This window comes from Octopus bimaculoides, chromosome 7, assembly GCF_046866305.1.
Source record: "Octopus bimaculoides isolate indiv1 chromosome 7, ASM4686630v1, whole genome shotgun sequence".
Lineage (NCBI taxonomy): Eukaryota > Metazoa > Mollusca > Cephalopoda > Octopoda > Octopodidae > Octopus > Octopus bimaculoides.
This window is the reverse complement of record NC_142934.1, coordinates 46,555,532-46,572,904: the sequence shown is the minus strand read 5'-3', so window position 1 is coordinate 46,572,904 and position 17,373 is coordinate 46,555,532. Positions and strand designations below refer to the sequence as shown.

The 17,373-nt window shown below is 39.8% G+C and overlaps 1 protein-coding gene across 2 annotated transcripts in view; it reads right to left on the bottom strand.

Annotated features, from left to right (window-relative positions):
* Nucleotides 1–2,252: 2,252 nt before the first annotated feature.
* Nucleotides 2,253–17,373, bottom strand: part of LOC106874171 (ankyrin repeat and MYND domain-containing protein 1) — an 87,256-nt gene continuing 72,135 nt past the window's right edge. For both annotated transcript variants that reach the window (XM_089355247.1, XM_089355248.1), the window contains 3 exons: nt 12,493–12,653; nt 8,849–8,874; nt 2,253–2,874 (listed from right to left, as the gene is read on the bottom strand). In XM_089355247.1, the coding sequence (XP_089211373.1) occupies nt 2,536–2,874; nt 8,849–8,874; nt 12,493–12,653 (526 nt within the window). In that variant the 3' untranslated portion in view covers nt 2,253–2,535. The remainder of the gene's footprint in view (nt 2,875–8,848; nt 8,875–12,492; nt 12,654–17,373) is intronic.

Below are 17,373 nucleotides of genomic sequence, written 5' to 3'. Positions count from 1 at the left end.
ATGGGTAGAGAGAGATATCCAGATGGTTGTTGTGCTACACTGAAAGGATCAGGCAAAATTTGAGTCCAGGGTCAGGAGGAATGGAAGAAACTTAGAGAAGACTAGCAGAGATATCCAGCATTGCTTGGGATTGAAATGGCATAGTTTGTATATATATTACAGTTATGTTGAAACAGGTGATACAGGAAAGTGCAGCATTGACTAAACATTTGTAAATGATGGACTAATTCGACTGAGCAACATATTATGTGTCTGTTTGGAGTATTCTAGGCCCTAGTCTGTCATGGAAAATTGAGGGTGGGGTGTATGTGATTTTTGAATGCACCGAAAAGCTGTCAGTGGATATATTCTACTTTGCGGCAGTTAGTTCTGTATCTAACATGACACATCGTCTGAAGTTTTGATACCTCCTTTGGATTTGTTGTCCTACATCACTCATAAAGTAAATTTGGAGGAACTGTGGTCGTTCATTTGTGAGTAACAGGAAATCAATGAAGTCATAGCTTTGCCCTTGAATTTAGAACATCGGCACAAGTCCATGTTCAATTATCTCCTTAGATGCACCAAATGATGTCATTTGAAATGCAGAATTGTATTGTGTGATACTGTTCAGAAAATCCTTTGACTAGATGGAAGTGCCTTCCAGAAGATCCATAAGAAGCTGAGGAGGAGCTAGTAGTTTTGGCAGTCTTACCTTACCACCTGAGCAGCACATGCCATTAGTTTCATTTGGAAATGTTAAACCTTTGCAGAAACAACAATTTGAGTTTAGCACTCCTATTTGGACAAAATTATCATTTTTATAAGAATGAGATGGATCATGTCTGAAAGCAGCTCCAGGAACTGAAGAATAAATATGTATGTAGCCTGTTTCTGAGAGCTATTTTAATGGACCTCTGTCTAATCATTAAAACATTAAGTACTGCAGCATGCCTTTGCTGATCTTGGGAAAGTCTCATCTCGCTTTTGTCTTGAGACTCCATTTGACATGCTACAGCATGCATTTGCTGATCTTGGGTAAGTCTCATCTCCCTTCTGTATTGACATGCTGCAGCATTCATTTACTGATCATAGGAAAGTTTCATCTCCCTTCTCTCTTGAGACTCTGACGTTCAGTTTTCTACAATCCTCCTTGCTTAATACTTGTTTCTGGAGAGATAATGTCTTTTCTTTGGTGGCATATTTTTATCAATATTGTGAACAAAAATTATGAACATAGGAAAAATTATACATTAATCTCTATTTTTGTAAGCAGCTGCATGTATGTAGTATGTCTTTATTTCTGTATGCAGCATAAATTAACCAATTATAAGCAAATTAACCAAATAGAAGCACATGTACGAACTGCTAATTTTCTTTAGAAATAAGATGATCTTAGTGTTATCATGTTAGAATTAAAATTGAAACAATAAAAGTGAAACAATATCATAGTCTTATCACATTATTTAGTTGTGCATTATCTTGCAGCTTCAGAATTTCAAAGATGCGATTGTTTATTTTTAGAATGACAGTGTAAGGATGGTGTGTGAGGGGACAGATCCAGCTGGTTTGAACCTGAACATGAAACAGGTAGAATAATTTGGCTGAATATGGCAGTTTAAATGCTAAAGGGTAAAGGCAACAATACAGTGAGTTACATTAAGTATGATGATAGGACAAGTGGAGGCGCAATGGCCCAGTGGTTAGGGCAGCGGACTCACGGTCATAGGATAATGGTTTTGATTCCCAGACCGGACGTTAGTGTTTATTGAAGGAAAACACCTAAAAGCTCCACGAGGCTCCGGCAGGGGATGGTGGTGACCCCTGCTGTACTCTTTCACCACAACTTTCTCTCTCTCTTACTTCCTGTTTCTGTTGTGCCTGTAATTCAAAGGGGTCAGCCTTGTCACACTGTGTCACGCTGAATATCTCCGAGAACTACGTTAAGGGTACACGTGTCTGTGGAGTGCTCAGCCACTTGCACGTTAATTTCACGAGCAGGCTGTTCCGTTGATCGGATCAACTGGAACCCTCGACGTCGTAAGCGACGGAGTGCCAACAACAACAACAATGATAGGACAAGTTAATAGGGATGTCATCAGAACAGCAACTGAAAAGTTATGGGTATGAACCTCATACAATCTTTTTATTTTTAACATTTATTTATTTATGTGTAATGCAAACATTAAAACTGTAAGCTATAGATTCATCAAATTCAGTAATTTTAACATTATTTCATATCTTAATAGAAAATGAGACATTGCAAACAGGAATAAAGCTTCGGGAAAAGCATTTTAATATAATAACAAATATGAGAATTGATATTTTTTTTTGTTTTGTTTTTTTTGTTCTTTTTATTTTGTTTTATTTCATTTTTCTGCATTCTCTCTCTTTTTAAACATTGAGCAAATTATTCTATTGCTTTCTTCCTTTATTAAAGCAATTTAATGTACTGAAACATGCTCTCTGCTATTGCAATAACAAAGATGAACCTAAAGACAACTCAAGTTAACATGAAATATAAAAATGTTGCTGATTTTCATGTAAGATTCCCACTCAGTTGTGGCTGTAGTTGCTTCCATATACTTCTTCTCTGTTTAATACCATGTCACTTCGATCAGGCATAAGCGCCTTGGATATAAATTTGCCTTTCATTAAGCATATCAATCTACCAGCTCTACCCATTTTTTCAATGTTTCCAGCTCTACCGAACCTACCAGCTTTGCCAGTTTTAGCAAATCTAGCATGTTTGCCATCTCTACCAGTTTTACCATCTCTACCAGCTTTACCATCTCTACCAGCTTTACCAGCTCTACCAGTTTTACCATCTCTACCAGTTTTACCATCTCTACCAGCTTTCCGACTTCTACCATATTTATCCTTTGTGTCATGTGTCTGCAAAAAAAGAAGAACCATATAGATTTGCGATAAACATGAGCAATTCTTTTATTCTTTTATTTGTTTCAGTCATTTGACTGCAGCCATGCTGGAGCACTGCCTTTATTTAAACAAATCAAACCCAGAATTATTCTTTGTAAGCCTAGTACTTACTCTATAGGTCTGTTTTGCCAAACTGCTAAGTTTCGGGGGCCTAAACACACCAACATCAGTTGTCAAGCGATGGTGGTGGGGACAAACATATACATAATCATCATCATCATCATCATCATCGTTTAACGTCTGCCTTCCATGCTAGCGTGGGTTGGACGATTTGACTGAGGACTGGTGAACCAGATGGCTTCATCGGGCTCCAACCTGATTTGGCAGAGTTTCTATAGCTGGATGCCCTTCCTAATGCCAACTGCTCCAAGAGTAGTGGGTGCTTTTACGTGCCACCAGCACGAAGGCCAGTCAAGCGGTACTGGCAACGGCCATGCTCAAATGGTGTATTTTACGTGCCACCTGCACAGGAGCCAGTCCAGCGGCACTGGCAACGATCTCACTCAAATGTCTTTACATGTGCCACCAGCACAAGTGCCAGGAAGGCGACGCTGGGCACAGGTGCCATCACGATTTCGCTTTTGCTTGCCCCAACAGGTCTTCGCAAGCCGAGTTTAGTGTCCAATGAAGGAGATGACGTTGGCATGGGTGCCAGTCATTGAATTTAACTCGATTTCGATTTCACTTGCCTCAACAAGTCTTTGCAGGCAGAGTTTAGTGTCCAATGAAGGAAGGTATGCATAAGTGGGCTGGTTACACCCCTGGCAGAGGCCTTAGATTTAGGTCTCTCTTGGCTTGCCAGGTCTTCTCACGCACAGCATATTTCCAAAGGTCTCGGTCAGAAGTTATTGCCTCGGTGAGGCCCAATGTTCAAAGGTCGTGCTTCACCACCTCATCCCAGGTCTTCCTGAGCCTACCTCTTCCACAGGTTCCCTCAACCGCTAGGGTGTGGCACTTTTTCACACAGCTATCCTCATTCATTCTTGCCACATGACCATACCAGCGCAGTCGTCTCTCTTGCACACCACATCTGATGCTTCTAATGTTCAACTTTTCTCTCAAGGTACTGACACTCTGTCTAGTATGCACACTGACATTACACCTCCATCGGAGCATACTGGCTTCATTCCTTGTGAGCCTACGTATGTCCTCAGCAGTCACAGCCTATGTTTCACTGCCATGTAGCATGGCTGCTCGTACACATGCGTCATACAGTCTGCCTTTTACTCTGAGTGAGAGGCCCCTTGTCACTAGCAGAGGTAAGAATTCTCTGAACTTAGCCCAGGCTATTCTTATTCTAGCAGCTACACTTTCAGTGCACCCTCCCTCACTACTGACTTGGTCACCTAGATAGCAGAAGCTATCAACTAAGTCTAGTTTTTCTCCCTGGAATGTGGCCAAAGTTGTTTTCTGCACATATTCAGTGTTTATTGCACCTGAACATCTGCCACATACAAAAACTAACTTCCTAGTTAACCTGCCTTTGATATTGCTGCACCTCTTATGTGTCCATAGCTTGCACTGAGTACATCTTATAGAGTTTCTACCTACGCCTTTTCTACAGATCGAGGCCTTAGAGTCAACCTAGCTCAAGGTACTTACACTCTGTCTAGTATGCACACTGACATTACACATCCATCGGATCATACTGGCTTCATTCCTTGCGAGCCTACACATGTCCTCAGCAGTCTACCTGAAGGGGTTTGTGTTTTGTCTACCTTCCTACTTATTAGGACTTTGGTTTTAGCTAGGTTGACTCTAAGGCCCTTCGATTCTGGTCCTTGCTTCCACACCTGAAACTTCTACTCTAGTTCTGATAGTGACTCAGCAATTAGTGCAAGGTCATCAGCATAGAGGAGCTCCCAGGGGCATCCTGTCTTGAACTCCTCTGTTATTGCCTGGAGGACTATGATAAATAGGAGGGGGCTGAGGACTGAATCTTGGTGGACTCCTACCTATGTACCTATCCGTCTGTATGTCTATCTGTTTATTTTCATTTCCATATGCCTACATACATGTGCACGCGTGCACACACACACACACACACACACACTGTAATGCGCTGACGGTTACATTCTGTATCCATAACTCTGTGTCAAATTCAGGTAATTTCCTTTTGAAGTTTCTGGAAGCTGTGGTCACTACTGATTTTTTTTACTGTTACAGATGAAACTTAGCATGTTCTTCATCCACTTGACCTTCAGTGTGAAGAACTGTTTTTATGACAAGGTTAATATCACCGACTTATCAACATTACAATGCTATATTAATATTACATGTTATATTAATATTACATGTAGCTGTAAAGCAATGAACTGGCAGAATTGTTAGCATGCTGGGCAAAATGCTTAGTGGGATTTTGTCCGCTTTTACATAGTTCTGAAGTTGCCTTGCCTTTCATCCTTTTGGGGGTCAATAAAATGACTACTAGCTGAGTACTGAAGCCAATGTAATTGACTTTCCCCACTCTGCCAAACTTACTGGCCTTGTGCCAAAATTTGAAACCAATATTATACATAGCTAATTTTTGTTTCATTTGTTTATCACATTTCACTACAAAGATGTTTGGTGACCTCTCTAGCACCGCCTTTTGTGTATTTAAAAAATGTGCTGAAGAATTTAAATGCTGACATTGACTACATTTGCAATTATAGTTCTGTGCCAGAGCGCTGGACGAAATGCTTTGCTGTGTTTCATTTGGCTCTTTGGGTACTGTAGTCAAATCCCAATGAGGTCAATTTCATGTCGCCAGAGTCAACAAAATAAGTTACCAGTCAAGCATTAGGCTCAATATAATCAAGAAAACCATTTCTCACAAAATTTTGGCCTTGTGCCTGTGCTAGGAACAGTTATATGAAGGGAGACGGGTTTAGTTCAACCAACACAGTATTCTCAGGGAGTCTTTCATAGCTAAGCTGATAACAGGATTTCAAGTTGTAGTCAAGTAGGAGTTCATTAGGCTATGTCTGTATATGTGTTTCTTACTATATGTCACAGATAAGAACAAACCCAAATCCTCAACATTGACATTATGGAGTAACACCTTCTTACTCTCACAAACCAATTCCATACTTTTTTTACATCAACTAACATCTATGATGATCCTAATTCAATGTAGTTAATGAAATTATATTTCCAGTAACACTGCTTATTCTTGCTGAGATGGCCTTCTCCACTCTCACATATATCTGAGGATATTTCTGCTATTGAGTGGGAGAGAAAGTACGATGTTCTGTCATTACTAGCATTAACATTTCCAAAATTGCATTGAAATTGTGTTAGTGACCATGTTGCAGATGAATGATGAATATTTTGACACAAAAAAAAAACGAAACGTAAATGTTATTTACCAAACAAGTTATTTACTAAACAAGTACAGCTCCAAACTCTGATAATAAAAGCTTCCTATTTACAACACATTCCATATAGTGAAGGATTACGTTCATAACCAACTATAATGATGGCTTTCTATTAAAAACTCCAGACACTGAAGTATAACACTTACAACACAGTTTGCAGAATGAAATACAGTAGGCACAACAGCCTCTATAATAAGGTATGACATTCACAACATAGTGACTTATAGTTTTTGCAACACAATCAGTTTAATCAATCATACATTGTTGTCATCATTAATGTTGTCATTATTATTGTCATTTTACATCAATCTTCCATGCCTGCATGATCTGGGCAATGTAACAGAATCAAAGCTGGTGTTACACAAGTTTATTGCTTTGAGATGGTAGTAGCGGAGTGAGTAAAAGAGACAGAGTTAAGAAAGATGTAATAGGAGGGAAAAGGACGAAGTAATGTGAGGATGTTAGTCAGAGAATGATAAATACAGTGAAGTAGGTTGAGTAGGAGGAGGTGTAGCTCATGAGAGGGTAAAAGAGGTGCACGAAGGAGAAATAAGGTAGATGAGAAGTCAGAATATATCCTCAAAGGTGCGGGAGGAGATAGGCAGTAAAAGGAATATTCAACATGCACAAATCAAATGTTTTCCTCTCAGTAGCAGAGGGCATGGTTAGATATGTAGAAGAGATGATGGGGGAGATGAGAAAGTTTAGAATCAGTACATACAATGGTTAAAAGAAGAGCTGATAGTGGCGTAGAGATGTGACCCTTGCCCACCATAGGCTGCATTCCCCACTATACCAACACCTCTGACCAACTCCACCATTTTCTCTATCCATCTCTCATTTAACTCCCAAAACTCTTCTTGCAACATTTACTCACTGGCCCCATCCTCATCTTGCTGTCCCTCTTCCCTTCATTTATCTTCTGTCTTCTCTATTATTCTGCTGCTCATCACTGTTTCTGTGCTGCCAGTTACCATTCCCTATCCTTTGAGAAGCTTCTATTGACATCCTCCCCTCGTTCTCAAGACCATCCTTATCACTCATTTTTACCATCAACTACATCCACACTTGTTCATCGTTTACTACATCCACCCCACCCTTATTTCTAACCACCTCTTACTTTCCCCACCTCATATTCCTGTGATCTTACACACCTACACATTAGGGTCTTCTGTCTCCATACTCTCTTCTGTTCATTATTCTTATACCACTCTCTTCCTGACTCCACCCACATATATATAATAAGGGATTTATCTCCCCACAAGCGATATAAACAAGAGTGTATTTTGCACACAAAAAAAAAAAAAACACTGTGAGAGTTTTCTCTCATGGTATCTACTGCAGTATAGTTTGTTCTAACAGAACATCTTTGTTTAAGTGGGCATAAATATTACCTCTCAGTATTAATACTGTCTCTGTCGCTATTACATATATATATATATCACTGGCTAATCATGACACCAGTGCCAGTTTTGGCACTTTCATTCTACATATCGCTGATGGGGAGATGAATCACTGCTGCCTCTAGTAGTCGAGTGTCCATCACTGATAAGACCAAACAAGGTCGAAATCACATAATCTGGTGGTCGCAGTGCTGGAGGTAGCAGGGATTTATCTCTTTACTAGTGATATAAACAAGAGCACATTTTGCACTAAAAACCTAATATGAGAGCTTCTCTCATGGTAACTACCACAGTAAAGTTTGTTCCTGTTTAAGTAGGAATAGATAAAATAAAAGGTAGTCATTAATCTCCTCACAACAACAAACCTGTTTCTGTTTCTCTCATCATGCTTTAACTCCTCAACACTTAGCATGAATTCACCTGCTTTTGCACAATTTTCCTTCTTAGTTGAGGCTCTTTAGCTTTATTATAAGGCAATCTCACTAATGTTGTTGATGTTAAGAAAAAAAAAAAAGCACTCAATACACTCTGTGAGGTGATTGGCATTAGGAAGGGCATCCATTGATAAAAATCAGGACATGGTAAAAGAGACATAATTCTTCAGTTTGTTGAATCCTATTCAAGTGTCCATCCCATGCCTGCACGGAAAGTAGACGTGAAATGATGCTAATGATGATGATGTATACGATAGGCTTCCTGGAGATTCAACCAAATTTATTCACATGGAACTGGTTGGTTCAAGGTTACAGAAGACACTTAATTTGCAGTGCAGTGAGGGTTGAACACCCAAAACCATGAAGTTGTGAAGTGAACTTCATAACAACAAGGCTATGCTTACACTTAACAACTTAGAAAATAGGATTCATTGATTAATGTTAATGCTTGAAATATTTGCTCTAGCAAAGCATGAAAAAAGCAACCATGGAGTTTCCTTTTCAAACTTTACATTTTTTTTTTTCCAATTTTCCCTTCTTTACCAATTTTAGCATATCAAACCTTCTGGTTGGTTGTAACAGTTTGACATTTTAATAGAACATTATGGTAAGGTGTTGGGAAAATTTGGTGAAAATTCTTATTTCTAGTTTTCAAAGTAATAATTTCAGTAAAGATAAATTAAAAAAAAAAAAAAAAAAAAAAAGACATATATATATCTACAAAACAACTTACATCAGCTGCATTCTTCTTTCCTCTTCCTGTAAAATAGATGTAAAACAAATTGCAGGTGACCAAAGAACATATGAACATATTCATGAATAATACGGTAATGCAGTTGTTCACAGGATAAGTATCTACACAAAAACATGCCCTTTCATATTTAATATTTGCACTTAAGGTGAGTCCAAAGTTTTTGTCCCTTTAGTACATTGCCTGGTGATTATGGATGCTGGTCTCACATTCATAGGGTCATATGTATGACTCCTGAAGTGAGTATCATGTTGGATTCTTGAACAAGGCAATTCATTTCAGATTACTCCACTCTACTCTGCTATATTGAGTACTTACTAGGTGTTGGTGCAGCCCCCCTCTCTCTTCTCCTCCCCCTCTCTTTCCAGCTGTCTTGTTCTCAATGTCTAGCTGAGTCACAGGATGGAGAGCTGAAAGAGTGTCTCTGCCTGTTTGCGAATACATAGTAAACTTAAACAATTCTTTTCTACTCTAGGTACAAAGCCCAAAATTTTTGGGGAGGGGGCCAGTTGATTAGATCGATCTCAGTACGCAACTGGTACTTAATTTATCGACCCTGAAAGGACAAAAAGCAAAGTTGACCTCGGCGGAATTTGAACTCAGAATGTAAAGACAGATGAAATACCGCTAGGCATTTCGCCTGGTGTGCTAAAGTTTCTTATTTCTTTACTGCCCACAAGGGGCTACACACAGAGGGGACAAACAAGAACAGACAGACGAATTAAGTCGATTACATCGACCCCAGTGCGTAACTGGTACTTATTTAATCGACCCCGAAAGGATGAAAGGCAAAGTCGATCTTGGCAGAATTTGAGCTCAGAACACGAAGACAGATGAAATACTGCTAGGCATTTCGCCCGGCATGCTAATATTTCTGCCAGCTCACCGCCTGAAACAACTTAAACAATTACCAAAAGCAGAGGACACACAAGTTATGCTTGCGAGTTGCAGAATTATCTATGATAATCCTTGGTTTGGGGCCAAATTTTTAAGGTTCAAATTTCATGATATACACTGATACATACATACATATATGTGTGTGTGTGTGTTTTAAATATTATAATATAGTGAAAAAGCTTCATTATATTATTATCTAGGTGGCGAGCTGGCAAAATTGTTGGCATGTCAGGCAAAGTGCCGAGTGGTATTTTGTCTGTCTTCACATTCTGAGTTCAACTTCCACCAGAGTTGACTCTGCCTTTCATCCTTTCAGAGTCTATAAAATTGACCACCAGTTGACCGCTGAAGTTGATATAATCAACTTACCCACTCGCCCGAAATTGCTGGCCTTGTGCTAAAATTTGAAATCATTATTAAGATGACGAGACGGTAGAATTGTTAGCACACTGAATATTTTGTCTGTATGTCGAGTTCACATTTCACTGAGGTCAAGTTTGCCCTTCATCCTTAGTAGCAATTGAGCACTGGGGTAGATAATCAACTCTATCCTCTCCCCACAAATTCTAAGCTTCATGTCTATAGTAGAAAGGATTATGTTGTTGTTACTGCTATTGTTTAATCTGAGCTCAAAAATGACCAAGAAGCCCTAGAATTAAAAGCATTTTATTCATGACTGTTCTGGCTTTTTAGGTATATGTAAGACAACATGGTCATGTGTTTCCTTTTGTTTTTGAAGACAGTAAGATCTGACATTCAAAGTGGGCCAGCTTTCATTGGAGAACAAAATCTGTTGTCTATAGAAGACACAAATATAGCTACCTTGTAGTATAGAAGACACACATGTGTGACAAGAGTGGTGGAACATCATCATCATCGTCGTTTAACGTCCGCTTTCCATGCTAGCATGGGTTGGACGATTTGACTGAGGACTGGTGAAACCAGATGGCTACACCAGGCTCCAGTCTGATTTGGCAGAGTTTCTACAGCTGGATGCCCTTCCTCAACATGTCTAAAAAAGGGTTTTGGTTACTGTTTCAGTGTGCAGTCTCAGATGACTCAAAGATGAAGTGCATTTGCTGCCAGGGACATTTAATGTAAATAGTACAAAACTGGGGTCTGTGTATTGTTTAGGAATTACAGATAAAGGATGAGATCATTTGATGTACAGAGTTAAAGACTGCAAAGAATTTGGTATCTGCACTAACAGCATCAATATGGAGTAAGTATAAGAATCTTCAAGAAGAGTTGTAAGCATTGAAATCACAGAGTTGTATTCAGTTGTGACATTTGAAGAAGAGTATCAGTTGATATTAATGACTTGTAGGGACACCATATTTCGTTATGGAACCATAATATACTACAAAAAATATTAAATGCTTTTACATGTCAGTATTGCGTTCTACTAAGGTGGTAAGCTGGCAGAAATGTTAACACACCAGGCAAAATGCTTAGCAGTATTTCATCTGCCTTTACGTTTTGAGTTCAAATTCCGCTGAGGTCGACTTTGCCTTTCATCCTTCCAGGGTTGATAAATTAAGTACCAGTTACGCACTGGGGTCGATCTAATCGACTGGCCCCCACCTCCCCAAAAATTTTGGGCCTTGTGCCCAGAGTAGAAAAGAATATCGTGTTCTATTGTGTTAGCAGTGCTATAACATCACTTGTTAAGGTTGTCTCTACAGATTTTCTGTAGAAATAACAGCCAGCACTGATTTTGCTACAATGTTTCATATCTGAATACCCTTGATCTTTGATCTCATTGTTGTTTACTTTAGGCATACTCAGATATGAAACGTCAAAACAAAATTAGTGCTGGCTATAATTTCTATCAAAAATCTGTAGAGATAACCTTAAGAAGTATCAGTAGAGAAAGGTTCTACATTTGTACTCAGAGTATTAATAGAGTAGTTTTGAGGCAATTGAACTGAGAATTTCAGTGGAGTTTATATCTCACAACAGATCATTTACATTTTCAATGTTTGTAGTGATGACAGAAGATGGTGTTACACATCAACCTCTCCCCTATAAAGTAACAAACATGTCATCTTTCTGGTATTTAATACCCCAGTTACAAGTTTATTGAACATAAAACGACCCCTAAACCATTCAGACAATACCTCCATTATGGGGATTTTTAATTTTAAAAGTCTATAGTTTATAAGGATAGTAATGGGTGACTGCGGTATTTGTCTCATTAACTCTGTTCATTTCAGTGACTATATTATATGGGTTTTACAATGCTTCATAAAAGTGAAAGCTTTGTAAGCCATGCCATTGTTGTTGTAAGCAGTTGATGGCTACATTGATTAGGCTAGGGCTAATCAACAACCATCCTAAGTCATTAAAGAAATCTCTACAGGGTCACACAACCATGAATAATAAATTAAAGTTTAATGCAATAATGACTGGCTGTGAATGGTTTCTGATTTAAGCACAAGGCCATCGATTTTGAGGAGAGGGGTTAATCACTACCATTGACTTCAGTACTTGATGGTATTATATCTTATTGACTCCAAAAAGATAAAGGCAGAGCTGACCTCAGTGGGAATTGAACTCAAGATGTAAAGTGCCATAACTAAATACTGCAACATATTTTGTCATCCACCTCTCAAATTGATTTTGCTACTCCACCACCTGTCAAAACTACTTTCTTTGTTCCTGAGTTCCCTCACACAAACTGAAAAACTGAAAATTAGAAATTTTCAAACAAACAAGAAATACTCTACTGTTTTCAGCTATGTCTTGGCATTCGCCTTTATGCCTGTCTGACCATGCTGTTGATTTACACTTTTTACTGCAGTAGGAAACGGCTTTGCAGCGAGTGCATGTCTTCAGGTGTACATGTGCAGATCTGCAGCAGTCGTAACAATACTTGACTGATGATTGCCTGAAAGTAAAAATAATAGCTTTAAATATTATCAGCTTCAAACATTATGCCATTTAAGTGTTCTTTTTTTTTTTATTACTAATTTCAGAAAGAGGCAGCACCCAGAACTTGAGCAAGCCATCAACAGACAAGTGAGCCTGATGCATGCCATTGGTGCTGCTTCTAGTCAATCTCCTTACCAACAATTACCATGTAGCTGTTGATAACTTTCTCTCTCATTACTCTCACCCTCTCTCTCTTCCATTACTCTCTTCTTATCAACAATCATCATGGAGATGTCTCTCTTCCTTTCTTTTCCATTACTTTCTCCTCACCATCAACCATCATATAGCTGTCTATTAGTTTTTCTCTTTTATATTGAACAGCTGCAGTTTGATATCTGGAGGAAAATCCTAAGTAGGGAATGTTCCAGGGATCTGCAGTTTAGGATAAGGAGGATTGAAGGACTGAGGAAAGTATTTAGTGTATGCTGTGAGGTGACAGACAGTAGGTATAATGGAATATAGATAAATAGAGCAGCCGATAGGTATAGCTTTGCTAGTTCACATCTTTTAACATTTGTCTTCCATGCTGGTATGGTTAAAAAGTTTGACAGGATTCAATAGGATCATGTTCCAATATCTGTTTTGCATGGTTTCTATGGCTGGGGATGTCCTATATGTGTTTGTGAGTGGGTGTGTGATATATATGTATATATATGATATATGATATATATGTATATATATGATATATGATATATATTATATATATATATATATATATATATATATATATATATATATATATATGATATACATATATATATGTTGTTGTACCTGGGGATGGTCATATTGCCAGTTTAGCGAATAAAAACACACGCACTGTATATTTGGTGTTAGTTTGCTTCAGCTTTATATTACATTACATTACATTAATCCTATTTCGGCCAGAGTTCTTTCGTCACACTTCTGTGACCTCATCAGTGGTCCTTTGCTTTCTTCTTTCTTATGTGTGTCCCACATATATATATATACGATATATGATATATATAGGCACAGGCATGGCTGTATGGTAAGAAGCCTGCTTCTCAACCACATGGTTCCGGGTTCAGTCCCACCGTGTGGCACCTTGGGCAAGTGTCTTCTACTATAGCCTCAGGCTGACCAAAGCCTTGTGAGTGGATTTGGCAAATGGAAACTGAAAGAAGCCCATTGTGTATATATATATATATATATAAGTGAGGAAAAGCTAGAGGTTATAACAACTAAGGGATAACTTGTATCCTATGAATCCACTGGTCGATGGTAATCATGAGCATTGGTGTTAATGTTCATAAATGATAGGTAATGACAAGAATAAACTGAAGTTTATCAATATTCAAAGGAAAACAGAAAATGGAGATACAATTAATGTATAACAATTGATCTACATCAAATATCATTTTCTTTATATATATATATATGTTTGTGTGTCTGTGCTTGTTTCCCCACCCACCATCACTTGACGACCAATGTTGGCATGTGTACATCCCTGTAACTTAGCAGTTTAGCAAAAGAGACCAATAGAATAAGTACTAAGGTTACAAAGAATAAATCCTGGGGTCAATTTGTTCGACTGAAGACAGAGTTCCTGCACGGCTGCAGTCAAGTGATTGAAACAAGTAAAAGAATAAAAGAATATATATTTTTATATATTTTTTTTCTTTTATTCTTTTACTTGTTTCAGTCATTTATTCAGTCAATTTATTCGACTAAAGCTGGTGCTCCAGCATGGCTGCAGTCAAATGACTGAAACAAGTAAAAGAATAAAAAAAAACAACATATACATACACATATATATATATTCTTTTATTTGTTTCATTCGTTTGAATGTGGCCATGCTGGAGCACCACCTTTAGTCGAATAAATTGATCCCAGGACTTATTCTTTGTAAGCCTAGTACTTATTCTATCGGATAGTATGGGCGGGGTGTGGTGATGGTTAAAAATGAGGAGGGGCCCATCCCAAGCCACTTCTGATTGGCAACATCTGTTGTGTGCCTACACATATCACTTTGGTCATAATGTGCTAAAATAGCTGGGTGCATCTTCCAAAGCATTGTATATTGTCAATCATCTTGGTCCTTGATCATCTCCATGGGGCTCAGCATTCCTGGATCAGCTTTCATCACCTCATGTCTTTCTGGGCCTGCCTCTTCCACAAGTTCCATCCAAGTTAAGCAATTAACACTTCTCTGTATCATTATCCTCATTATTGCTTATGAATTCTTCCTGCTTATGAATTCTTCCAATTGCAAGTTTTCTTTTCAGGTACACGACACTGCTTTTCCCCTTCCCAGGCTACAGGCCCACACCCCCAACACCCATACTGTTAGGATTGGCACTCTCAACGTCGGCACGCTGAAAGGTAGATCTGGTGAAATTGTTGAGATGCTTGAACGGAGATGCGTAGATATGTGCTGCATCCAGGAAGTAAGATGGAGAGGAGGTTCTGCAAGGTTCCTCACAGGCAAAGAACACAGGTACAAGATTTTCTGGGCAGGGAACACTGACGGGGTCGGGGGCGTAGGAATACTTCTAGCGGAGAAATGGGTGGATAAGGTAATCGAGGTCGTTAGAGTAAGTGACAGAGTACTTAAGATCAGACTAGTGCTTCATCATAGATTAGCTACTGTCATCTCAGCCTATGCACCTCAACCTGGGCTACCAGATGGTCTGAAAGACCAATTCTATGACACCCTCTTGCAAACTACCTCGTCGACGAGTGACAGGGACCTTCTCTTTGTGGCTGGAGACTTCAACGGTCATGTCGGACGTCGTGCTGGGGGCTTCCATGGCATACATGGAGGCTATGGCTTCGGTTCCCGCAACGAGGAGGGAACCAGACTGCTGGAGTTCTGTGATGCAACCAATCTTATGGTCTGCAATACCAACTTCAGGAAACCTGCCAGTCACCTAGTCACCTACCGCTCCGGCAGACACTCTAGCCAAATCGACTACATCCTCGCCAGAAATAGGGAAAGAGGGCGGCTTATAAATGCCAAAACCTACCCTGGCGAAGAATGTACCCCACAACATAGATTAGTAGTTAGCGACTTTGGGATCAAGGCAAAATGGGTGCCCAGAATTAGACAGGCTTGGAGAAGAAGGGTGTGGAAGCTTAAAGACCCTGCAAACGGACAGAGACTTAGAGACAAGTTACTTGAAGCATTTAACGAAATAGAAGGGGATATAGCATCATACAACGTGGAAGACAATTGGAGATTTCTGCGGGACAACCTGTTGAAAGCCACCGACCAGATTTGTGGGTGGTGTAAGGTCCCCTCCCAACCCAGAGTAACGTGGTGGTGGAACAAGGAGGTAGACAGGGCTATTAGACAAAAGAAACAAGCTTGGAAGGACTGGAAGAACGGTGGTAGCAGGGAATTGTACCAATGTGCCAGAAGGGAGGCTAGGCGACAGGTTTATTTAGCCAGAGGGGAAGCAGATAAGGAAAGATTTGCCAATGTTCTGCGCCGTGAGGACCAAAGACTCGAGGTATTTCGTGTTGCAAGACAGTGTAGGAGAGAGAATAGTGATGTTGTAGGAGAGAAATGTGTTCGCATGGATGATGGTACGCTTGCATTAAATGAGGATGCAAAGAAAGAGGTCTGGAGATGCCACTACGATAGATTGCTTAATAAAGAGAATGAATGGGAGAAAGAGAGCCTGCCTTATGTCGACCCAATAGAGGGACCAGCTATCCGAGTTGATAGTACCAGGGTAGATAAAGCAATTAAGAGTATGAAGACCGGGAAAGCCCCCGGCCCATCAGGAATCACTGCAGAGATGCTCAAAATATCTGGCAGTGTTGGCTATAGCCTAGTCACCCGTATTACGAACCAGGTGATACACGAAGGAGTCATACCCAATGACTGGTGTAGCAGCATCATAGTCAACTGCTACAAAGGTAAAGGGGACGCTTTAGATACAAATAATTACAGAGGCATCAAGCTGTTAGATCAGGTTATGAAAGTTACAGAGAGGGTCATAGCCCAACTAATTAGGGAGCGAATCAATTTAGATGAGATGCAGTTTGGGTTCGTGCCAGGTAAAAGCACTACTGATGCCTTATTTCTAGTGAGACAGTTGCAAGAGAAATACCTAGCCAAGGATAAACCTCTGTACCTGGCTTTCGTTGACATGGAGAAAGCCTTTGACAGGGTCCCCCGATCCCTTATCTGGTGGTCAATGAGGAAACTTGGGATAGAAGAATGGCTAGTGAGAGCTGTGCGAGCCATGTACAGAGATGCGGCCAGTAAGGTGAGGGTTGGAAATGAGTACAGCAATGAATTCCGGGTAGAGGTAGGGGTCCACCAAGGTTCCGTCCTCAGCCCCCTATTATTTACCATAGTCCTCCAGGCAATCACAGAGGAGTTCAAGACAGGTTGCCCCTGGGAGCTCCTCTATGCTGATGACCTTGCCCTAATTGCGGAGTCACTATCAGAACTAGAGGAGAAGTTTCAGGTGTGGAAGCAAGGTCTAGAATTGAAGGGCCTTAGAGTCAACCTAGCTAAAACCAAAATCCTAATAAGTAGGAAGGTAGATAAAACACAAACCCCTTCAGGTAGATGGCCCTGCTCAGTATGTAGAAAAGGAGTAGGTAGTAACTCTATAAGATGTACCCGGTGCAAGCTATGGACACATAAGAGGTGCAGCAACATCAAAGGCAGGTTAACTAGCAAGTTAGTTTTTGTTTGTGGC